At 39.2% G+C, this 17,733-nt stretch overlaps 1 protein-coding gene across 1 annotated transcript; it reads right to left on the bottom strand.

Annotated features, from left to right (window-relative positions):
- Nucleotides 1-4,433: 4,433 nt before the first annotated feature.
- On the bottom strand, nucleotides 4,434-14,574 carry ZFP69B (ZFP69 zinc finger protein B). Its single transcript, XM_090269192.1, has 5 exons — nucleotides 14,359-14,574; nucleotides 11,587-11,672; nucleotides 9,529-9,655; nucleotides 9,177-9,272; nucleotides 4,434-5,602 (listed from the first exon to the last, which is right to left on the bottom strand). The coding sequence occupies exons 1-5, from the start codon at nucleotides 14,483-14,485 to the stop codon at nucleotides 4,434-4,436; spliced, it is 1,605 nt and encodes a 534-aa protein (XP_090125318.1). The 5' UTR covers nucleotides 14,486-14,574.
- Nucleotides 14,575-17,733: the final 3,159 nt, after the last annotated feature.

Here is a 17,733-nt window from a genome sequence, read left to right as displayed (position 1 = left end):
CAGACAAAAGGACAAAAGTGTAAAAAGGCAGCAAAAACAAAAGCAAGCAGAAAACATGTGACTAAATCTAAATGAGCATTAATGATATAGATAAAAAACTTATATTTTGTGAGGTTTAAAAAATAGGATTAAAATACCCAAGAACAGGTCAGGAAGGGGGTGAATGGAGCTAAAGTATTCTAAGTTAAAATGTAATACTTTAAGTGTTAACTAAGTTAAAGTACTCTAAAGACTATCTTGGAGGAGAGTAGAGGTATTCATTAACATTAAACTTTGACAAAAATATATATATTGTCAGCTGGAATACTTATATTACTGAATATGAAAACCTATTATAAAGTTATAGTATTGAGACAATGAGGTAAGAATAGGTAAACTGAACAATGGAATAGACTAAGAGTACAGATGCAGATGCACACATCAACTTTCACCTCACTTATGAAGGTCTTTTTAATAAATTAGGACTGGGTCATTTGGATATTTGTATTGGCCCTACTTTACAACATACACAAAATCAGTCCAGATGGTTTTCAGTTCTAAATGTGATAGGTTAAACAAAACAAAAAAACTTAAGAATAAAGATAGAGAATTTTTTATGACCTTGAATAGCATAGATTACATGGGATAAAAAGTGCTAAGTATAAAGAAAAAATTAATAAGTTAACCCAGGTAAAAAGGTCCAGACATTTCAGACACTTCTGGTACAACTATTTTGGAAAAGTATTTGACAGTATTTACTAAAACTAACATTATGACCCAGCAACTCCATCCCTAGGTATATACCCACCAAGGATGCGTATATGATGTTCACCAAAAGACATATACTAGAATGTTCATAGCACACTCTTTATATTTACCCCAAAGTGGAAATTATTCAAATGCTCATCAACCGTGGAATGGATAAATAAATATTGCTTTATCACAAGATGGAGTATGCACAGCAATGAAAATATACTGCAGCTCCACACAGTACTGAGCAAATGAAACCAGACAGAAAAGAATATACAACATATTATTCTACTTATATAAAGAACAAAAATGGGTGACACTAACCTCTAGTATTAGAAGTTACCCTTTGGAGGATAATGACTGGAAGGGAGCAGAGGGATCCTTCTGGAATGCTATATTCTGGAATGCTATAATTTCTCTTCTTAATCTATGAGCTGGTTACACAGATGTGTTTAATTTTCAAAATTTGTCAAGATACTTATCTATATGTATGCACTTTTCTGTATGACTTATAATTTAATGACATTTTGAATGCATGTTATAATATTCAGGGCAACCACTAAAAGAACAGAAGTAGAGTATCTAACTTCAAACTAGTAAAGAGGGGGAAAGGAACAATGAAAATATAATCAACCAGAAGAAAATAGCTATAAGTGAGGAGCTGTTTTACAGAGGGTAATCAAGAAATGTCCCTGTGATGAGAAGCTATTTGAACAGAGACCTGACAGAACTCAGGAAGTGAACCATACTGATATCTGGAGAAAGAGGATCTTAGCAGGCAAAAGGCCCTGAGGTGGAATCATGTGTGGGCATATGGAGGAACTAGCAAGAAATGCTATATTGCTTGAGGCAAACCACAGTAAGAACATTGGATCTATTCTGAGAGAACTGGGAAGCCCTTGAGGGTTTTGAACTGAAAAGCAAGGTAATCTTACATATTAAAAAATCATTTGGGTGCTATCTGGAGAATGAACTGTGGGTTTGCAAGTGTGCAATAATCCAAGTGAGAGAATATCATGGATTGGACTAGGTAGTGGTACTGGAGGTGATGAAAAAAGATATATATTGATGGACAATAAATAAATAAATATGTACATACAATTTAAAAAGGAAACAAAAAGATCTCACCTATAAACTCTAGGTATAGGGATAACTTTTTTCTGTTGTCAATGTGGATACATAATTCAATTCAGTTCAAATGAAAACAATCAAATACTGAGTCCCAACTGTGTGCCAGGCCCTGTTGCAGGCACTTGTTAAAAAAACAACAACCCAAAACCAGATACCTACCCTCATGGAGCTTAAATACTAGTAGGGGAAAACAATAGTGAATAAGCATAGTAAATAGATAAAATATCTAGTATTTGCAGTTGGGGGGGCAGTAAGGAACAGTTTGCAACTTTAAGTAATATGGTCTGGATAGTCTTCAGTGAAAAGGCAACATCTGACTAAAAATGAGGAGGTAAGGGTGTAGGACATCTGAAGGAACAGCTACTGCAAGGACCCAACATCAGGAACAAGGCTGGAGTTCATGAGGTAGGTGTGGGCTAGAGACACAAATCTGGCAGTTAAACAGAGATGATATCTTAGGACATAAGACTATATGAGATCACTGAGGGAGGGACTATCGACAGAGAAAAGTGATAGTCATGCCTTTCACTAAAAGGAGCAATCAGAGGAACTAAAATTCTTAGGAAATCTAAGACCACAGAAGCATGGTAGGACATATGTAAGAAACAGTGCATACCCCTCTCTCCTCTGGCCCATATAAGGACTTAAGAATCTGAGGCCAGTTTTAAAAAATTAAATGTAGTAACAAAAATCTAGAGATATTAGATATTCTAGTTTTACAGTTTTGCTTTGTAAGTTCACACTTACAGTGCTCGGGCAATTGAATTGTTCTGCTAGGTAAGAATAAGAAGTTGAACTTGACCTACCTCCAATTATGTTTGGAAGGATACAGCATCTACTAAATGCAGTAAAGTACTATGAGTCAATCCCTGCTTTTCCTCTCTCATACTTGCCTCTCAATACGGCCTCTTTGGTGGGTCCCTAGATGTGTTGTTCTGGGGGCTATCTCAAAGTCCCTACCAATTAACAAAAAGGACATTTTCAAATCTAATACTGTATACTTATCAAAGGGAAAGTTAAAAAAAAAATTGAAATGGCAGCCACCAATTTCAATATATCTTCAAAAAGTCATCAATATGTATTAAAGAATTATGGTCCAATCGTTTTAGGTGTAATAATGGCACTGCAGTTGTTTTAGACATACCTTCCTAAGTACTTATGGATGAACAAAAGAAAGCATCATTGGCCCTGGCCAGTTAGCTCAGTTGGTTAGAGCACCACCCCTATACACTAAGGTTGTGGGTTTGATCCCTGGTCAGGCTACAAACAAGAGTCAACCAGTGAATTTGTAAATAGGTGGAACAACAAATCAATGTTTTTCTCTTTCTCAAAAAAAAAAAAAAAAAAAAAAAAAAGCATCATTACAGATTGAAGTCTGTATAAATATCTCCATAATGTGATTTTTTAAAAAATTCTTGCAATGTAATATTTTAATCAATAAAACACATTAAATCTGAAAAATAAAATAAAATAAAATAAAATAAAATAGAAACTATATAAAAAAAAATTCTTGCAACAAAATATCAAAGGAACTGATAAGGAGATAGGAGTTATGGCATAAACACACTAATTTGACATTAAATGAGTTCCTTGCCATTATTAGCCATTTACATTCTATATATAGGAGAGGCAACTATAGCCTTGGGCAAAATGCAACCCAACACCTGTTTCTTAAATTTATTGGAACATTCAGATATGTGAGTTCTCATGTAGGGACAATCTTGACCCCTAGGGACTTCTAACAATGTCTGGAGACCTTTCTGGTTGTCACTCTGGTGGGGGACTATTGGCATCTAGTACTGGCATCTTGTAGTGATACTGCTAAACATGCACAGCTCACAGGACAGCTGCCCATAACAAAGCATCTGACCCAGAATACCAGTGCCAAGATCGGGACACCCAATTTATGTATTGTCTCTGGGTGCTTTTTCACTAATAGTGGAGTTGAGTAATTCTGACAGAGGCCTTACGGCCCACAACACATAACATATTTACTGTCTGGCCCATTACAAAAAAAGTTTGCTAATTCTCTATAAGAAATCATTAAAAATACATAAGCATGTAGAGTAGGTTATCTGTTAATTTTAGAAAGTTTCATTTAACATTATTTCTCAAAAGTGAGCCAACCAATGTTTTCATTTTTACCTCTTCTAGCCATATAAGTATAGTAAAAAGGTTATATTACATTTCATTCTGATTCATTAAAGTATATTTAAAACAGTGATTCTCAAAAGCCAGTCCACGGATTATTGACCTGCCATGATTAAGTTTTGACTGACTCATAGTGGAATGAGAAAAGTTAAAACAAATTTGGAAGGTTTTCATAAAGCTGATTTAATTCAATGTAAAGGTCTGTTCCTTATTATATCCTTCCTATATTTTTAAATATTAAAATGCCTTTTCTTTTCTGAAATAATGCTAATAGGTGGTTTCATTTAATATGACAAAACTAACAGCTGTAACATTGGATCAAACCAATAAAAAATTACTGGTTTTTGGAATTCAAAAGTCAGAAAACCACTAATTTAGAGGATTTTGTTCCAATATGAGGATTCTTTGATATTGAACGTATTTCACATGTCATTGCTGAAGGTATTTCTCAAATGTGTTTTACAATGTCTAATAAGTGATGAACTACAGCTGAAGGCTTTCCCACACTCATTACAATCATAAGGTTTTTCTCCAGTATGAATTCTCTGATGTTTAGCAAAGGATGAATCATGCCTAAAGGCTTTCCCACAATGATTGCATTCATAAGGTTTCACTCCAGTGTGTACTCTTTGATGAATGGAAAGATGTATTCTTTGGCTAAATGCTTTCCCACATTCCTTGCATTTATATGGTCTTTCCCCAGTATGAGTTCTCTGGTGTTGAGTCAGGTATGTGCTATGGCTGAAGGTTTTACTACATACATTACAAATATAGGGTTTCACACCAGTATGAATAATCTCATGCTGCCTAAGGTGTCTAATCTGGAAAAATGCTTTTCCACAGTCTTTGCATGTAAAAGGTTTCTCTCTCACATGAGTTCTCAGATGCTGGATCAGCCCAATGCTCTGGCTGAATGCTTTCTCACACACATCACATTCATAGGGCTTCTCCCCAGTATGGATTCTAACATGTTGAGTAAGAGATGATGGATATCTGAAGGTTTTCCCACATTCCTTGCACTCATAGGGTTTCTCACCAGTATGGATTCTCTGATGTGGAATAAGGGATGAACTTTGGCTAAAGGCTTTCCCACATTCTTTACATCTGAAAGGTTTCTCTCCGGTGTGAATTCTCATGTGTTCTGTAAGGTGAATGAGCTGTTTGAAGATTTTTTCACAAATATTACACTCAAAGGTTTTCATTCTTGTATAACTCCTTGAATGATTAATCAAATCTAAATTGTATCTACTTCTCTTCCAAGATATATCATATTTATGGTCTCTTTTTCTTGGAGAACCTGCTGGTCCTGGAATATCTTTTGAGCTCACATTAATACTTTTCTCAAATCTGTTAGATTCTTGGTCTATCTCCTGAGTGAGCATTTTCCTGTGGATCAAGGGAATTTGCTCCTCACTCATTCCCTGGTTGTCCTGGTGATTATCTAACTTATCACATTTGGAAACTTTTCTAAATTTGGAATACAAGGTGCTTCCTCTTGTGGACCTTTCCGTCATCAGGTCATGGTGTAATTCTTCCCACAAAATGTTATTCTTTAAGGTTAGCTCTTTGGTTTCCATTTTACTCTCCAAGTCTGAAAGAAATCCAAAAATACAAATGACTCATATTCACTGAATTTTCAAAAATAAATGGCTATAGTGAGAACAGGAAGGAATAACAATAACATATACCAGGTACAGGAAGCCTGGACTGTCTTCAGCTGTGATCCTGCCACCTAGAAAGCTAATATGAAAGGAAGTGAGGAAGTGATCAAAGGAAGATATTAAAAGTATATAAGGTGACTTTAAGAAATTGGGAGAGCCCTGAACCAACTGAGTGGCTCAGTTGGTTGGGCGTTGTCCTGTATTGTTCTGCAGAGCAAAAAGTTGCTGGTTCAATTCCTGGTCAGGGCACATTCATAGGTTGGAGGCCTGGTCCCCATTGGGGCACCTGTGAGAGGCAACTGACTGATGTTTCTCTTTCACCATCCCTTCTCCTCTCTTTAAAAATAAACAAATAAGTAAATCTTAAAAAAAGAAATTGGGAGAGTTCATCCATGTGAATTGCAAGAGGAAATGAAATAAAAAGAGAGCGTTGTTTTAAGGGCAAATATCAAGTGATAAGATTAAAGGAGACAGGATTCTAATACCATTATCATCTCAAGCTCATATTTCTATGACAAAATTTTCTTTACTGAGAAATATAAGTATGTACTTTTTATACATTAACTTATTTACTTTATTTTTTAAATATTTTATTTATTTTTAGAGAGGAAGAAAGGGAAAGAAACATCAGTGTGTGGTTGCCTCTCATGCACCCCCAACTGGGGACCTGGCCTGCAACCCAGGCATGTGCCTTGACTGGGAATCGAACTGGCGACCCTCTGGTTCACAGGCCAATGCTCAATCTACTGAGCCACACCTACCAGGGCTATACATTAATTTAAAACATTAAATATATAGGAATGTATTCACTAGAAATGGATAGCCTCTCTCAATCTTATCCCCATTCTCTCTAGCCTCTTAGGATTTTGGAATGCATCTGTTCAGCATTTCCTAACAATATGTGTATGTGAACCCTTGCATTTATGTATATATGGTTGTAAATATACATTTGCACAAAAAATAGATCATGGTATACATATAGTTCTGTATCTATTTTGTTCTGTTTTTTTAATTTATCTATATCTTATGGGCCCCTTCCATGTCTGTACATTTAGATTTATTTCATTTTTTTAACTGCATTGCATTCCACTTTGAGGACATACCATAATTTGACTTTTCCCTACTTAAAAATAATTAGGGTGTCTCCAACTTTTCACTTTCACTTATACTAAATACACTGTGTACGCTCCTGTCAGTATTTTATAGAATGTACTAAAGAGGAATTATTGGGCCATGGATATGTGTGCTCTCAGTGAATGTGGGTAACTTTCTCTGCACCCTCACTGGATTTTTAATCAATCTTCATAATTTTTGCCTATATAAGAGGTGGGAAATGATCTTCATTTGTCCCAAAATATAAACTAAATCCTTAAAGGACAGAGAATATATATTCTATCAATAGTGCAGATGACGCGTTTTTGGATGAGGGAGTTTCTCTGATTTTTACTCTCTTTCCAATCCCATCCATCCATCCTGGACCCTGCCATCCGAAAACACCAGTATTTCTTGTTCACAGCAGGAACACAGTCCATAGGATTTTCAACCTCACTTTAATAATAGCACATACAATGTGTTCAGTAACAGCTGGATAAATTTTGGAGTGAACTTACAAAGCAAGTGGAGATGTTTAGACTACTTACTACAGGAAATAGCGAATCATTTAACTTTCTTTTTAAAGTAAAAACAAGATGAATGTCATATCTCAAGTGGTCAAATCTGGCAGTAAGATTCAAAATGACTCAGAGAAAGAAAATAAGACATCAAATGCAACTGGAACTCATAGTAATTGGCATGAGATATACTTAGCATTGCCTCAAGAGAGAGACGAAGTAAAGTGGAGCTAATAGGCAATATCAAAGGAGAAGCTATGGGGACTGAGGGGAAAAGAGTATAAAACATGATACATTCTTGCTGATATGATCATGAGACAGAAAGAACAGGAGGAGTCAGGATGAGAAACCTGTTTGGGAGCGAAGATGGCTTCTATTTTTGGACATACTGGGTTCGAAGTGACAATAGTGCACCTACACAAGATGTCCTAAATACCAGGGACATGTGGGAATAGAGTTCATACAGATGTATAAGTTCAAGAGGAAAATATGGAGAATATCAATATCAAAGGGACAGTTGGAACCAGCAGAGTGCTTCTGTGGAAGTTTGTGAAGAAACAGAATCACCACGGAGAAGACAGAGGCTCCTCAGGGGCTGTGGCAGAGACTGCTGGCCGTTCACGGAAAACTGTTCTCCTTCTTTTATTTTTAACACACTGTACTTCCCACTTGTCCTTGAATTTGATTGAGTGAAATGACAAAGATCTCCTCGTTAAGCGAATGAGAGTGAAAGTCATGTGAACTGCTATAGGCTGGGCCATTAGAAACTCCCAAATGAGCTTATTCTACTGCTGGCTAAATTTAGATGATGAGGGGGATCTAAGGGATTGTGAAGCCACCATGAGGAAGAAATATCAGCTCCAGATTTTCCAGGTGAAAAAGAACTGTCCATTGAACTAAACAGTTCCCCCAGACCAGTCTATAAGCAAGAAATTCCTATTCTACTTGAGCCAAATTTTAGAGTCAATTTGCTATGGTAGTTTAGTCTATCCTAATGAAGGAGGAAATGATACATCTATATTAAAAAGGATATTGATGAGAAGCACTGGAAAAGCAATGAGAGAGATACAGGAGACAAAAATTATTAAACTAGTTGGAGGAAGAAAGGATATGAAAAAAGTGGTGAGGTCTCTATAACCTAATGCTGCAGTGTAGAATAATGCCGTAAGAATACAAACCAGGGATTCAAATACTGACTCTACGAAGTAGTAGCTAAGTGACATTTCTTAACTTATGAGCTTTCTTTTCCTCATTTGTAAGATGAGGCTAAAGGGGGCACAGGACTCACAGAGGCCAGCTTGGTAAATAGCTGTCATTATTACTGTTTTTAGATTTTGAAGAAGACTATTATAAGCCACTGGATTTTGCAAGAAAAAATTCTGTGGTGATTTTGCCAAGAGTCACAAATTATCTGAAATAAAAAGTTAAACTACACAAGTTAAAAAGAGAATCAGAATTAAAGCTATGATCACAGGATAAGATTTAGGAACAATTTTAAATGGAATCATGAGAGAGAGTGAAATCCACAATCAAATGACATGGGAAGCCAGTGAAGGGTGCTGTATTTAATGAAGGAAGATCCATGGCTATCTGAAAGTGCAACAGAAAGAAACTATGATCAGGGTATGGTTTGGGATGCTGGAGAAAGCAAGAAAATCATGAAAATCAGGTCAGGAGATGTGGTGAAGAAGGCTAACCCTGCCAGGAAAGGCATCTCTTCCTCTGACTCCAGAGAAGCTAATGAAAAGAGGCAAGTGCAGGAAAGGGGGTTAACAGTGGCAATCGGGTTTCTTGTGGGTTCCACCCAGGTGGCCTCCACTTTTCCCCACAGCCTGAGAAGCTACTGAGCAGAACTTTGGCAGACATGACAAAGGCCCCATCGCCTTGCTCTTACCTGAACTTGGATGTTCTGTAATATCTCTCTCAATCACCCATGGTTCTTCTCCTTTCTCCAACTGGGAAATCACAGCAGGTTTGGGAAGCTGATACCCTGCTCATGGAGAAGAAAAGACTATATGTTTTGAGGTCAAAAATCTATCCCAAGAATCTAGAGAGTTGTTTGGTATTCAGGCCGTCTGAAGGGTAGAGTAGAAAGACCAGGACATAAAAGAACACAGCAATCCTGACTCAGTATTTGGAAAGAAACCTCTAACAGAGGCCTCGAAGCCCAAGCACAATACTTAACTTACAGATAAAGACTTACTTCCAACAGGCAGGTTCTAGTGACAAGGGGAGCCCATCCTTACCCACGGAGACCAGGTTCCCGTAGTTCTCCAGCATCACCTCCCGATACAGGTTCTGGTGAGCAGGGGCCAGTTGTGCCCACTCCTCCTGGGTGAAGCCCACAGATATGTCCTTGAAAGTTAACAGTTCCTAGAAAATCAAATATGGTCCTTTTCAACCTGAGTTCAGGAAATGGTTCTGACCTTGTCTAATGCTAAGATTCTATTCAAGTTCTGGACACCCTTTGGCTGATCCTCTGCTGGAGGTTACAAAACAATGCTAAGAGCATGTAAGTTTTCTTTTGCAGGTTACAATTTGGCAGAAGTCAAAATCGTTGATTCGTTCGTTGGCAGCCGTCCGTCTCGAGAGACGATGGTGTAGCTTCTTAAGAGTCTATCTGCACCGCCGAGAATGGCTGTGCAGTCCGACTCGGGAGTGACACGGTATCTGTCTCCTCCCGTGTTGAATCGACATCTTGCGATGATGCTGGAGTGTCCTCTCCAGTGAAGCTGAAGCTACAGAGCCTGGGCAGGGTGATATGGAGGGTCTGCTGTTGCCCATGCAGCAGACCCCCCCTCTCTTCGCAGCTGAAGGGTCCAAGGGAAAGACGGAGTCAATACAGCTTGGCTTCAGGTGCGCCGCAGGAGTTGCCGGTGTTGACTACAACGTCAAACCGCCTTAGGGACTCCGGCTCCGGATTTTCTGTCGGGGTTTACTCCCTTAGCCTTTCCCCTGAAGAGGTATGCCGCAAGGCAGCGGAGGTTTTTTGGAGTCAGAGTTTTCCTTCTCTGATGAGAAGTCAAAATACTCATGAAATATTAAAGAAGGTCACAGAGTATTGTGTTGTAATTCAGATTAAGGACAACAAAGATCAGGAATATTTGAGAAAGTGGAAAGTTCAAAGGCGCTAAGGCCACAAGAGAAAGACAGGGACCACTGCTGGACTGGAAAAATTGTGAAAATGAGAACATTTCAGCTTGGGTGAAACACCCTTAGCTGGATATTTCTGTTAACAAGAAAAGTGTGTGAGAATTGCATGTTTCTAGAGGAACAGGAATTCCACCTAGTAAAGAAGAACCCTTGATGGAAGCAGACACTGTACTGTGAACTACAATAGCCTGTTATGTACGATCTACACAAATTAAATAACCATGTGAGTTATTTAAAAAAAAAAAAATTCCCAAATGCAAAGAGAACCCAGAAGCCAGAAAACTGAGATAATAAAAAATTCCTTAAGTAACAATACTATGTTAATGCTTTTTGTGTAATTATAAATTCTAGAATGCGTGTCAGGACTCTTCGGCTGACATTGAGGGTGGGTTAAAGGTATGGGGCCAAACCCTGTACCATGTGATTTTGGAAGCTAAGAGCACCCTGCTTTAAAACTCCTGTTCTCTACTAAGATTTCCTTTTAAATTGGTTTTCTCTAATTACTCTATAATTTTCTTGTATTTCTCTATGCTTCTGGGGTTTGGTAGCATAGAACTTTGCCAGTGCCATTGGTTTTCTGATTAGCTCATTTATGAGACATGGACACTGTTGAACTGCTCTTAGAAGTTTTCCTTCCTTTGCTGCTCAGCCTATTTAGTTTGTGCCCTTTGTGACCTGCCAGTAGCTTCTCTATTCATTTCTCTTTTCAGCTGTAATTTTGCTCCTGGATATGACCAAAAAGCCTCTCTTAAAAGTCATTAATGAAGTGTATACATCTCCAAGAATATCAGAACCTGGTTCTGTTCACTTTTAAATGCTGCTTAAAATGTTTCAGTGTTTTTCTTTTCCCCAGATGGTTTAAGGGCATTACATTACATACTTCACACGCAGGCACACACACATACACATACACACACCAGCATGATTTTTAAATGTGTTGGGTAACTGGCTACAGGTCTGCTAAAAACAAGAGGGTTCCTGAGGAAGGTTACTACTGGTGGGGAAATATTACCAGTGAAATCAGTGATGCAGCCTGGTTTTGAACAGGCTAAGGACATCCAAGTCAGGAAGGCTAATCAAGAAAATCAAAGTCCAGGGCTCTTAAAATATGAAGAACAATTTCAAGAAAGTGACAGGGACTACCAACCCACCTGGGACTCTGCTGTCCGGGCTCCAGAGGTCCCTTCATCCTTTGAATGTTCTCCCTGGGTCTCATCAGTATCCTGAGGTAGCAGAGCTGGGGAAGGCAAGAGCCATGAGGTTTACATCTCCCCCAAATCCCTGAACAGAAAAGTTGCCTGCAGACCTGCTGAACATGGCTCCTCTCTCAATACAAAAAGGGTCATTTAGAATGACTCAAGAGCAGACTGGAGCCTCATCAATGAGGAGGGGCTGCAGTGCATTGTTTTGGGGATTAACATTTCCCAATGTCAATGCCGGTCCAAAAGCAGAGACCTACCAGGCCAGTCCTCTGTTCAAATGTCCTCAAAGGCTTCCCACTAACAAGAAAAAAAAATTCAAACACTTTACCACGGACTGCAAGATCCTCCACAACCAGCCCAAAGCTGCTTCTCTGAGTATTATCTCCCTCTAAACACCATCCTTCATCCGCTGGACACAGCCACCCACATTGTCTGATTCACCTTTCTCTGAATGCACCTGGACAGCACCCACCTCAGGACTTTCTCCCAAGTCCTACTGAGGTATCCTTCTGGACCAGTTCAAGTCATGTTTTCTCAGACACACTGAATGAGAAAAAGCATCCTCTCTCTGTACTCCACAAAGGCTTCGTTTTTATCTCTACTCTGGTATCTAATCTCACTCTCCTATTAACTTTATTTTCATAATAATCTCCCTCAATTGAGTACTATTGTGAGTATATGGGTAGAAACTATATCTGGTTCATTTTTTTTCCCCATCTACTCCAATGTTAAGTATAACACCCTGCCAGGTTGCTAGAATTCAAGACATACTGACTGAATTTGAGGTATTAAAAATATGAACTAGGCCCTGGCTGGCATGGCTCAGTTGGGTGGGTGTCGTCCATGAACTGAAAGGTTGCTGGTTCAATTCCTGGTTGGGGTACATGCCTGGGTTGCAAGTTTGGTCTCCTGGGGTGCATATGGAATGCAACCAATTGATGTTTCTCTCTCACATCAATGCTTCTCGCCCTCTCTTTCTCCTTCCCTTCCCCCTCTCTAAAAATCAAAAGTTAAAAAATACATATGAACTAGGAATGAAGGCACATGAATTATTGTCCTTGTATTTCTTTTTAAGGAAACAATTTTTTTAAAGATTTTATTTATTTTTAGAGATAGGAGAAGGGAGAAAGGGAGAGAAATATCAAAGTGTGGTTGCTTCTCACATGCCCCCAACTGGGGACCTGGCCCAGTTGAGCCCTGACTGTGAATCGAACTGGTGTCCTTATTTTATTTTTTCCCAACTTTTTATGACAAATATTGGACCCATTTATCCAGCACCTACATTCAACAATGGTTAACATTTGCTATATTGCCTTCACCTATATTTTTTCTGGATGATTTTAGAGTTACAGACATTGTGATATTTCATCCCCAAATACTTCCTATAAGAATCTTCTCCTGCATAACCACAGTACCATTTATCACACCTGACAAAATTAACAATATTTCCATAGTATCATCTAGCTATTGAGTCCATATTGAGATTTCCTCAGCTGTCACCAAACTCCTATTTATTCTGGATTCTTTCCAAACCAGGAGTCAATCAAGGTTCACACATTCGAGGTACTTATTATTTCTAGTCTCTCTTACCGTAGAACAGTATTTCCTCCTTTTCCTTAGCTTTAGCTTTTTTAGAGAGCAGAACAGTCTGTCTGAATCCTTATTTCTCTATCCCCTGTATTTTCTTTAATCCAGAAGTTCAGCCTTTAAGCTTAATTTAGGATCAGGTTAAACACTTTTGACAGGACTACTTCATGGGTGTGCCATGTGCTTTATATTGCATTAACCAGAAGGCAAAAAATGCCAGGTCATCTCATGATTGGGACACTTGGTTAAGATCTGATTACCAGACCTTGGAAAAGTATGTACTTTTCTTGACATTGAGTAAGTAATAGGTGGGGATGATACTTCGACACCATGTCAATATCTTGTTCCCCATCAACCTTTCAATTATTTCATACATAGTAAAATATTCTATTATTCCATCTACATTTATTATTGGCAGGTGTTTTCTGTAAAGAGCTTCCTCTCAACAACTGGAAATGATCTAAAAAGCAAGGCAAATGCATCCTTCATTTCCATAAGAATCTATTTTCAAAGTAAGCAATCAGTGTATTAATCACTACCAATGTTGGCAAATGAGGTTTTCCCCCTTCTTTCTCTATTTTAAATGTCATCATGGACTTGTGGAATTTTATTTATCCAAGGTGTTACAATCAATTTGGACACTTAAACTGTCCCACGTTTGTCCAGAGGAATCCGCTTGAATCTGGCCCTTGTATCCATCTGAGAACTAACAGTCCATTAGTCTTTGAGCTCTTCCTTGCATTACAGCATGAGATACTCCAGGCTTACCTCATCCTCTCCCTGCTGCCTTCTACTTCTGATCTAGCCACCAACTGCCTGGCCAGGTCTCTCATTTGATTCACATTTCCTCGCTGTAAAATAAGGAAAATCAAGCAAGTCCACCCCACCCATGTGCCTATAGAGAAGATAAAAATATAAAAAGAAATAACACAATCATGACACTGAAATATTGGTTTTAGGTTGAAGTGACCACCAGTATTCAGGAAAATCCCAGGCCAGGAGCCATAATCAAGAACTCCAGAGACCTTGTATCCAACTGTCACTCCAAGAGATGCTTCTGCTGAGGTGTCTACCTTCTTCCTCACACTAGAGGATGTTGCTCTTCCTCCCTCCCACCCATTAGTCTATTCTCACCTTCTCTTTCAAATGTCTTAGTCACATGTTCCCACAGGGGCGCAGCCTCCTTGGACTTCCTTGGATGGTGCAGCTTCACCCAGGTGCTGGCCTCGGTGGACAGGGTGATCAGGAGCTGCTGCAGCATGATGACCTCTGCACCCCCTTCTGGGGGATTCTCTTGCCTTAGCCCACAAGGCAGAGAGTCCAGACTGGGCTTGTCCACTTCGATGCGGACACTGCCGGGAACTAAAAGAAGGAGTCACAGTTGGATGCGTGTCCTCCCCCTCAGGAACCCAGGGAACATATGGTACCAAAATCCAGAGTCTGGACCTTTTAATGTCAAGACTTTCAAGGAACACCTCCCATCGTGAGCTCCATCTGTTTCCTCAGCAGGCAGCTGGAGGCTCCAGGTATTTATCCTAAGCGGTCACCTCTATACTCCCCTGCTGATGCTGGACAGAAAACATTAGAATCAGCAAAAGGATCTCAAGGGCTCCGTCACACCGTCAGAATTCTAGAACTTACACGAACCACTGGACAATTTTTACAAAAGATACACCGACACCCTGGATATACACAGCCTGCATGGTCCAAAACACTGTGCTGGTGTCACGGAGCATTTAAAAAATGAGTAAAACCCAACTGTCTTAAGCAGTATTATGTTTTAAATAGTCTGAGATCCGGAACCAAAAAGGATCTGGGTTGGATCCCAGCTCCTTCACTCGTTGGCTGTGGCAAATCATGACATCCTCTAACCCCGTTTCCTCCCCTCCAAACGGAGAAAACAAACCTTTCTCCAGGGCTGGACCGCCCTACCCTGCCCTCTCAGCCTTTGTCTGAGCCCGACTTCCAGCGCCCCCGAGTGACCGCGGGCAGGCGAAACCAGCGCTTCTCTGTTCGTCCCCTCCCAATCCCACACATACATCCAGGCTCACCCCTTCACCGGCCCGGACCACAAGCCTTTGCTCTCGCGCGGCTGGTGCCCCGGGCAACGCGAAGATGCTCCCACGCAGATCGCCTCGGGCCGCTGCGCCTGCGCGGCCGCTGCCTCTGCGCGGGGTTCCCAGCGTCCTCCGGGGCAGCTCCGCTCCTGCAGGCGCCTCTCCGGATGCTCGCCCTGCGTTCCAGCGCCTCTCCGTGGGCAGCATCCCGCATCCCAACCCAGGGTGAAGCAGAAGGAGCCTCAGCGTGTTCTTGTCCGCCCTCACCCAGAAACTGCTGAATAGAACCAGCTCTCCTCCGCCAATAGCCATGTGGATGTTTCTGTGGGGAGGTTTGAAACTTTGACAAAAAGGAAATGTCTGTATCACATTTTCCTTTTCATCAAAACAACCTTGGTATTAAAAGAATCCATATTCATACCACTGTCATTTAATAAGAGGTACGAGGAAAAGACGGAAAACGGAATGGAATCCAGTATTTTATTAACAGAATACCACGATCAGGCAGTTTTTTGTTCTAGTATTTAATAAGTTCTTATGTTAATCGCTTTCCTTATATTTCTGAAATTCCAGAAAATACACAAAGGCAAAATAATTATCTATAATCTCCTCAAGCAGAGATAAACATTGTTAACATTAATGCACATGCATACCTACACACTCACACACAGTAGTTATGTTCTTTCATGCATTTCAATGTTTTTTTTTGCAAAAATCGTTATATTGTAATGCTGTTTTATTGCTGAGTTTTGTCTTCTCAACAAAATAGTACATCATTCCAAATACATACTTCTACATCAGTAGTTACAAAAATAACAATTTAGAAAACAGCATATAACTATGTAGTTGCTTGCTGTTATGGGTCCAATGTTTGTGTCTTTATCTACCCCCCCCAAATTCGTATTTTGAAACCCTAACCCCAGTGTAGCTGTATTTGGAAGAAGGAAGTAATTAAATGGGATCATAAAGGTGAGGCCGTAATCCCATAGGATTCGTGTTCCTATGAGAAGATACACCAGAGGGCTCACTCTCTGAAGGTGCAGGCACTGAGGAAAGGTCTTGGTGAGGATTTAGGAAGAAGGCACTATCTACAACACAAGCCAGGAAGAGCCCTTCCCCCAAAGTTGACCCTGCTAGACCTTGATCTGAGACTTCTAGCCTTCAGAACTGTGAGAAAATAAATTTGTCTAAGCCACCCAGTCTATGATGTTTTGTTATAGCCACCCAAGAAGACTAATACACTAACATATAGTATGTACAGAATGAGGCTTTGTTCTAAGTGCAGTACATATTTTAACTGATTTAGTATACAACCCCGTGAAGTACTATTATGATGCCCACTTTGCAGATAAGAAAACTGGGGTTTGGAAAAGTTAAGTAACTTGCCCTACATTATGCACCTTGCAAGTGGTGAATCCTGGCACGCTATACGCCTATCCGCTACTCAAAAATATAGCATAAAATAGAGTAAAATATATTTACATATATATATATATACACACACACATGTATATATATATAATGTTAATAGTAGAGTCTAGGTAGTGGCACATTGATGCTCAATGTAAAATTCTTTCAACTCTTCTGTATGTTTAAATATTTTCATAATAAAATATTGGAAAAATTAAACAAGAAATACATGGGACATTATAAATAACAATTACTGATTTAAATAGAGAGACTAGTGACATACACCATATTCACCATATTCATGGATTGAAATAGATTATAAATGTGTTACTTTCCTCCACTTTGATACTCCCTAATCAAAATCTCAGCTTTTCTTTTTAGTGTTCCAGAATGGCCAATAAAAATTCCAACAATAATGAAGTCAGAATTGCCCTACCAATAAGATATTATCTTGCATTATAAAGCACAAAAATAAAAACTGTGCCAAAATATACTCAAAACTTAGTGAATGAAATTGGAAGCTCAGAAACAGACTTGAGAATTTAAATTTAATATATTACAAAAGTGACATTTTAAATTAGTGACGCAATGTGTGATTATTCAGTAAGGGTCATTAAGACAACTAGATAGCTACTTGAGACCTGAGCAGACACCTTACCAAAAAAGACACACAGATGACAAGCAAACATATGAAAAGATGTTCAGCATTATGTATTAGGGAATTGCAAATTAAAACAATAAAATACCACTACATACCTATTCAGATGGCCAAAATCCAAAACACTGACAACACCAAATGCTAGTGAGAATGTGGAGCAATAAAAACTCTCATTCACTGCTGGTGGGAATGCAAAATGGTACAGGCACGTTGGCGGACAGCTTGGCAATTTCTTACAAAACTACACATACTCTTATCATACAGTCCAGTAATCGTGCTCCTTGGTACTTACCCAAATGAATTGGAAATTTATATCCACACAAAAACCTGCACACAGATGTTTATAGTAACTTTATTTATAATTGCCAGAACTTGAAAGCAACA

This window comes from Furipterus horrens, unplaced genomic scaffold, assembly GCF_987537825.1.
Source record: "Furipterus horrens unplaced genomic scaffold, mFurHor1.1.pri manual_scaffold_3, whole genome shotgun sequence".
Classification (NCBI taxonomy): Eukaryota; Metazoa; Chordata; class Mammalia; order Chiroptera; family Furipteridae; genus Furipterus; species Furipterus horrens.
The sequence above is the reverse complement of the archived record's forward strand: the minus strand, read 5'-3'. Positions and strand labels throughout refer to the sequence as shown.

Bases quoted from the DNA above. Each gene is read 5' to 3' on its own strand.
- ZFP69B (XM_090269192.1), bottom strand. From the start codon at position 14,485: ATGCTGCAGCAGCTCCTGATCACCCTGTCCACCGAGGCCAGCACCTGG. The intron at 9,656-11,586 runs GTGGGTTGGTAG...TTGATTTTCTAG, and splicing joins CCCGGACAGCAGAGTCCCAG to GAACTGTTAACTTTCAAGGA. The intron at 9,273-9,528 runs GTAAGGATGGGC...CTCCATGAGCAG, and splicing joins CGGGAACCTGGTCTCCGTGG to GGTATCAGCTTCCCAAACCT.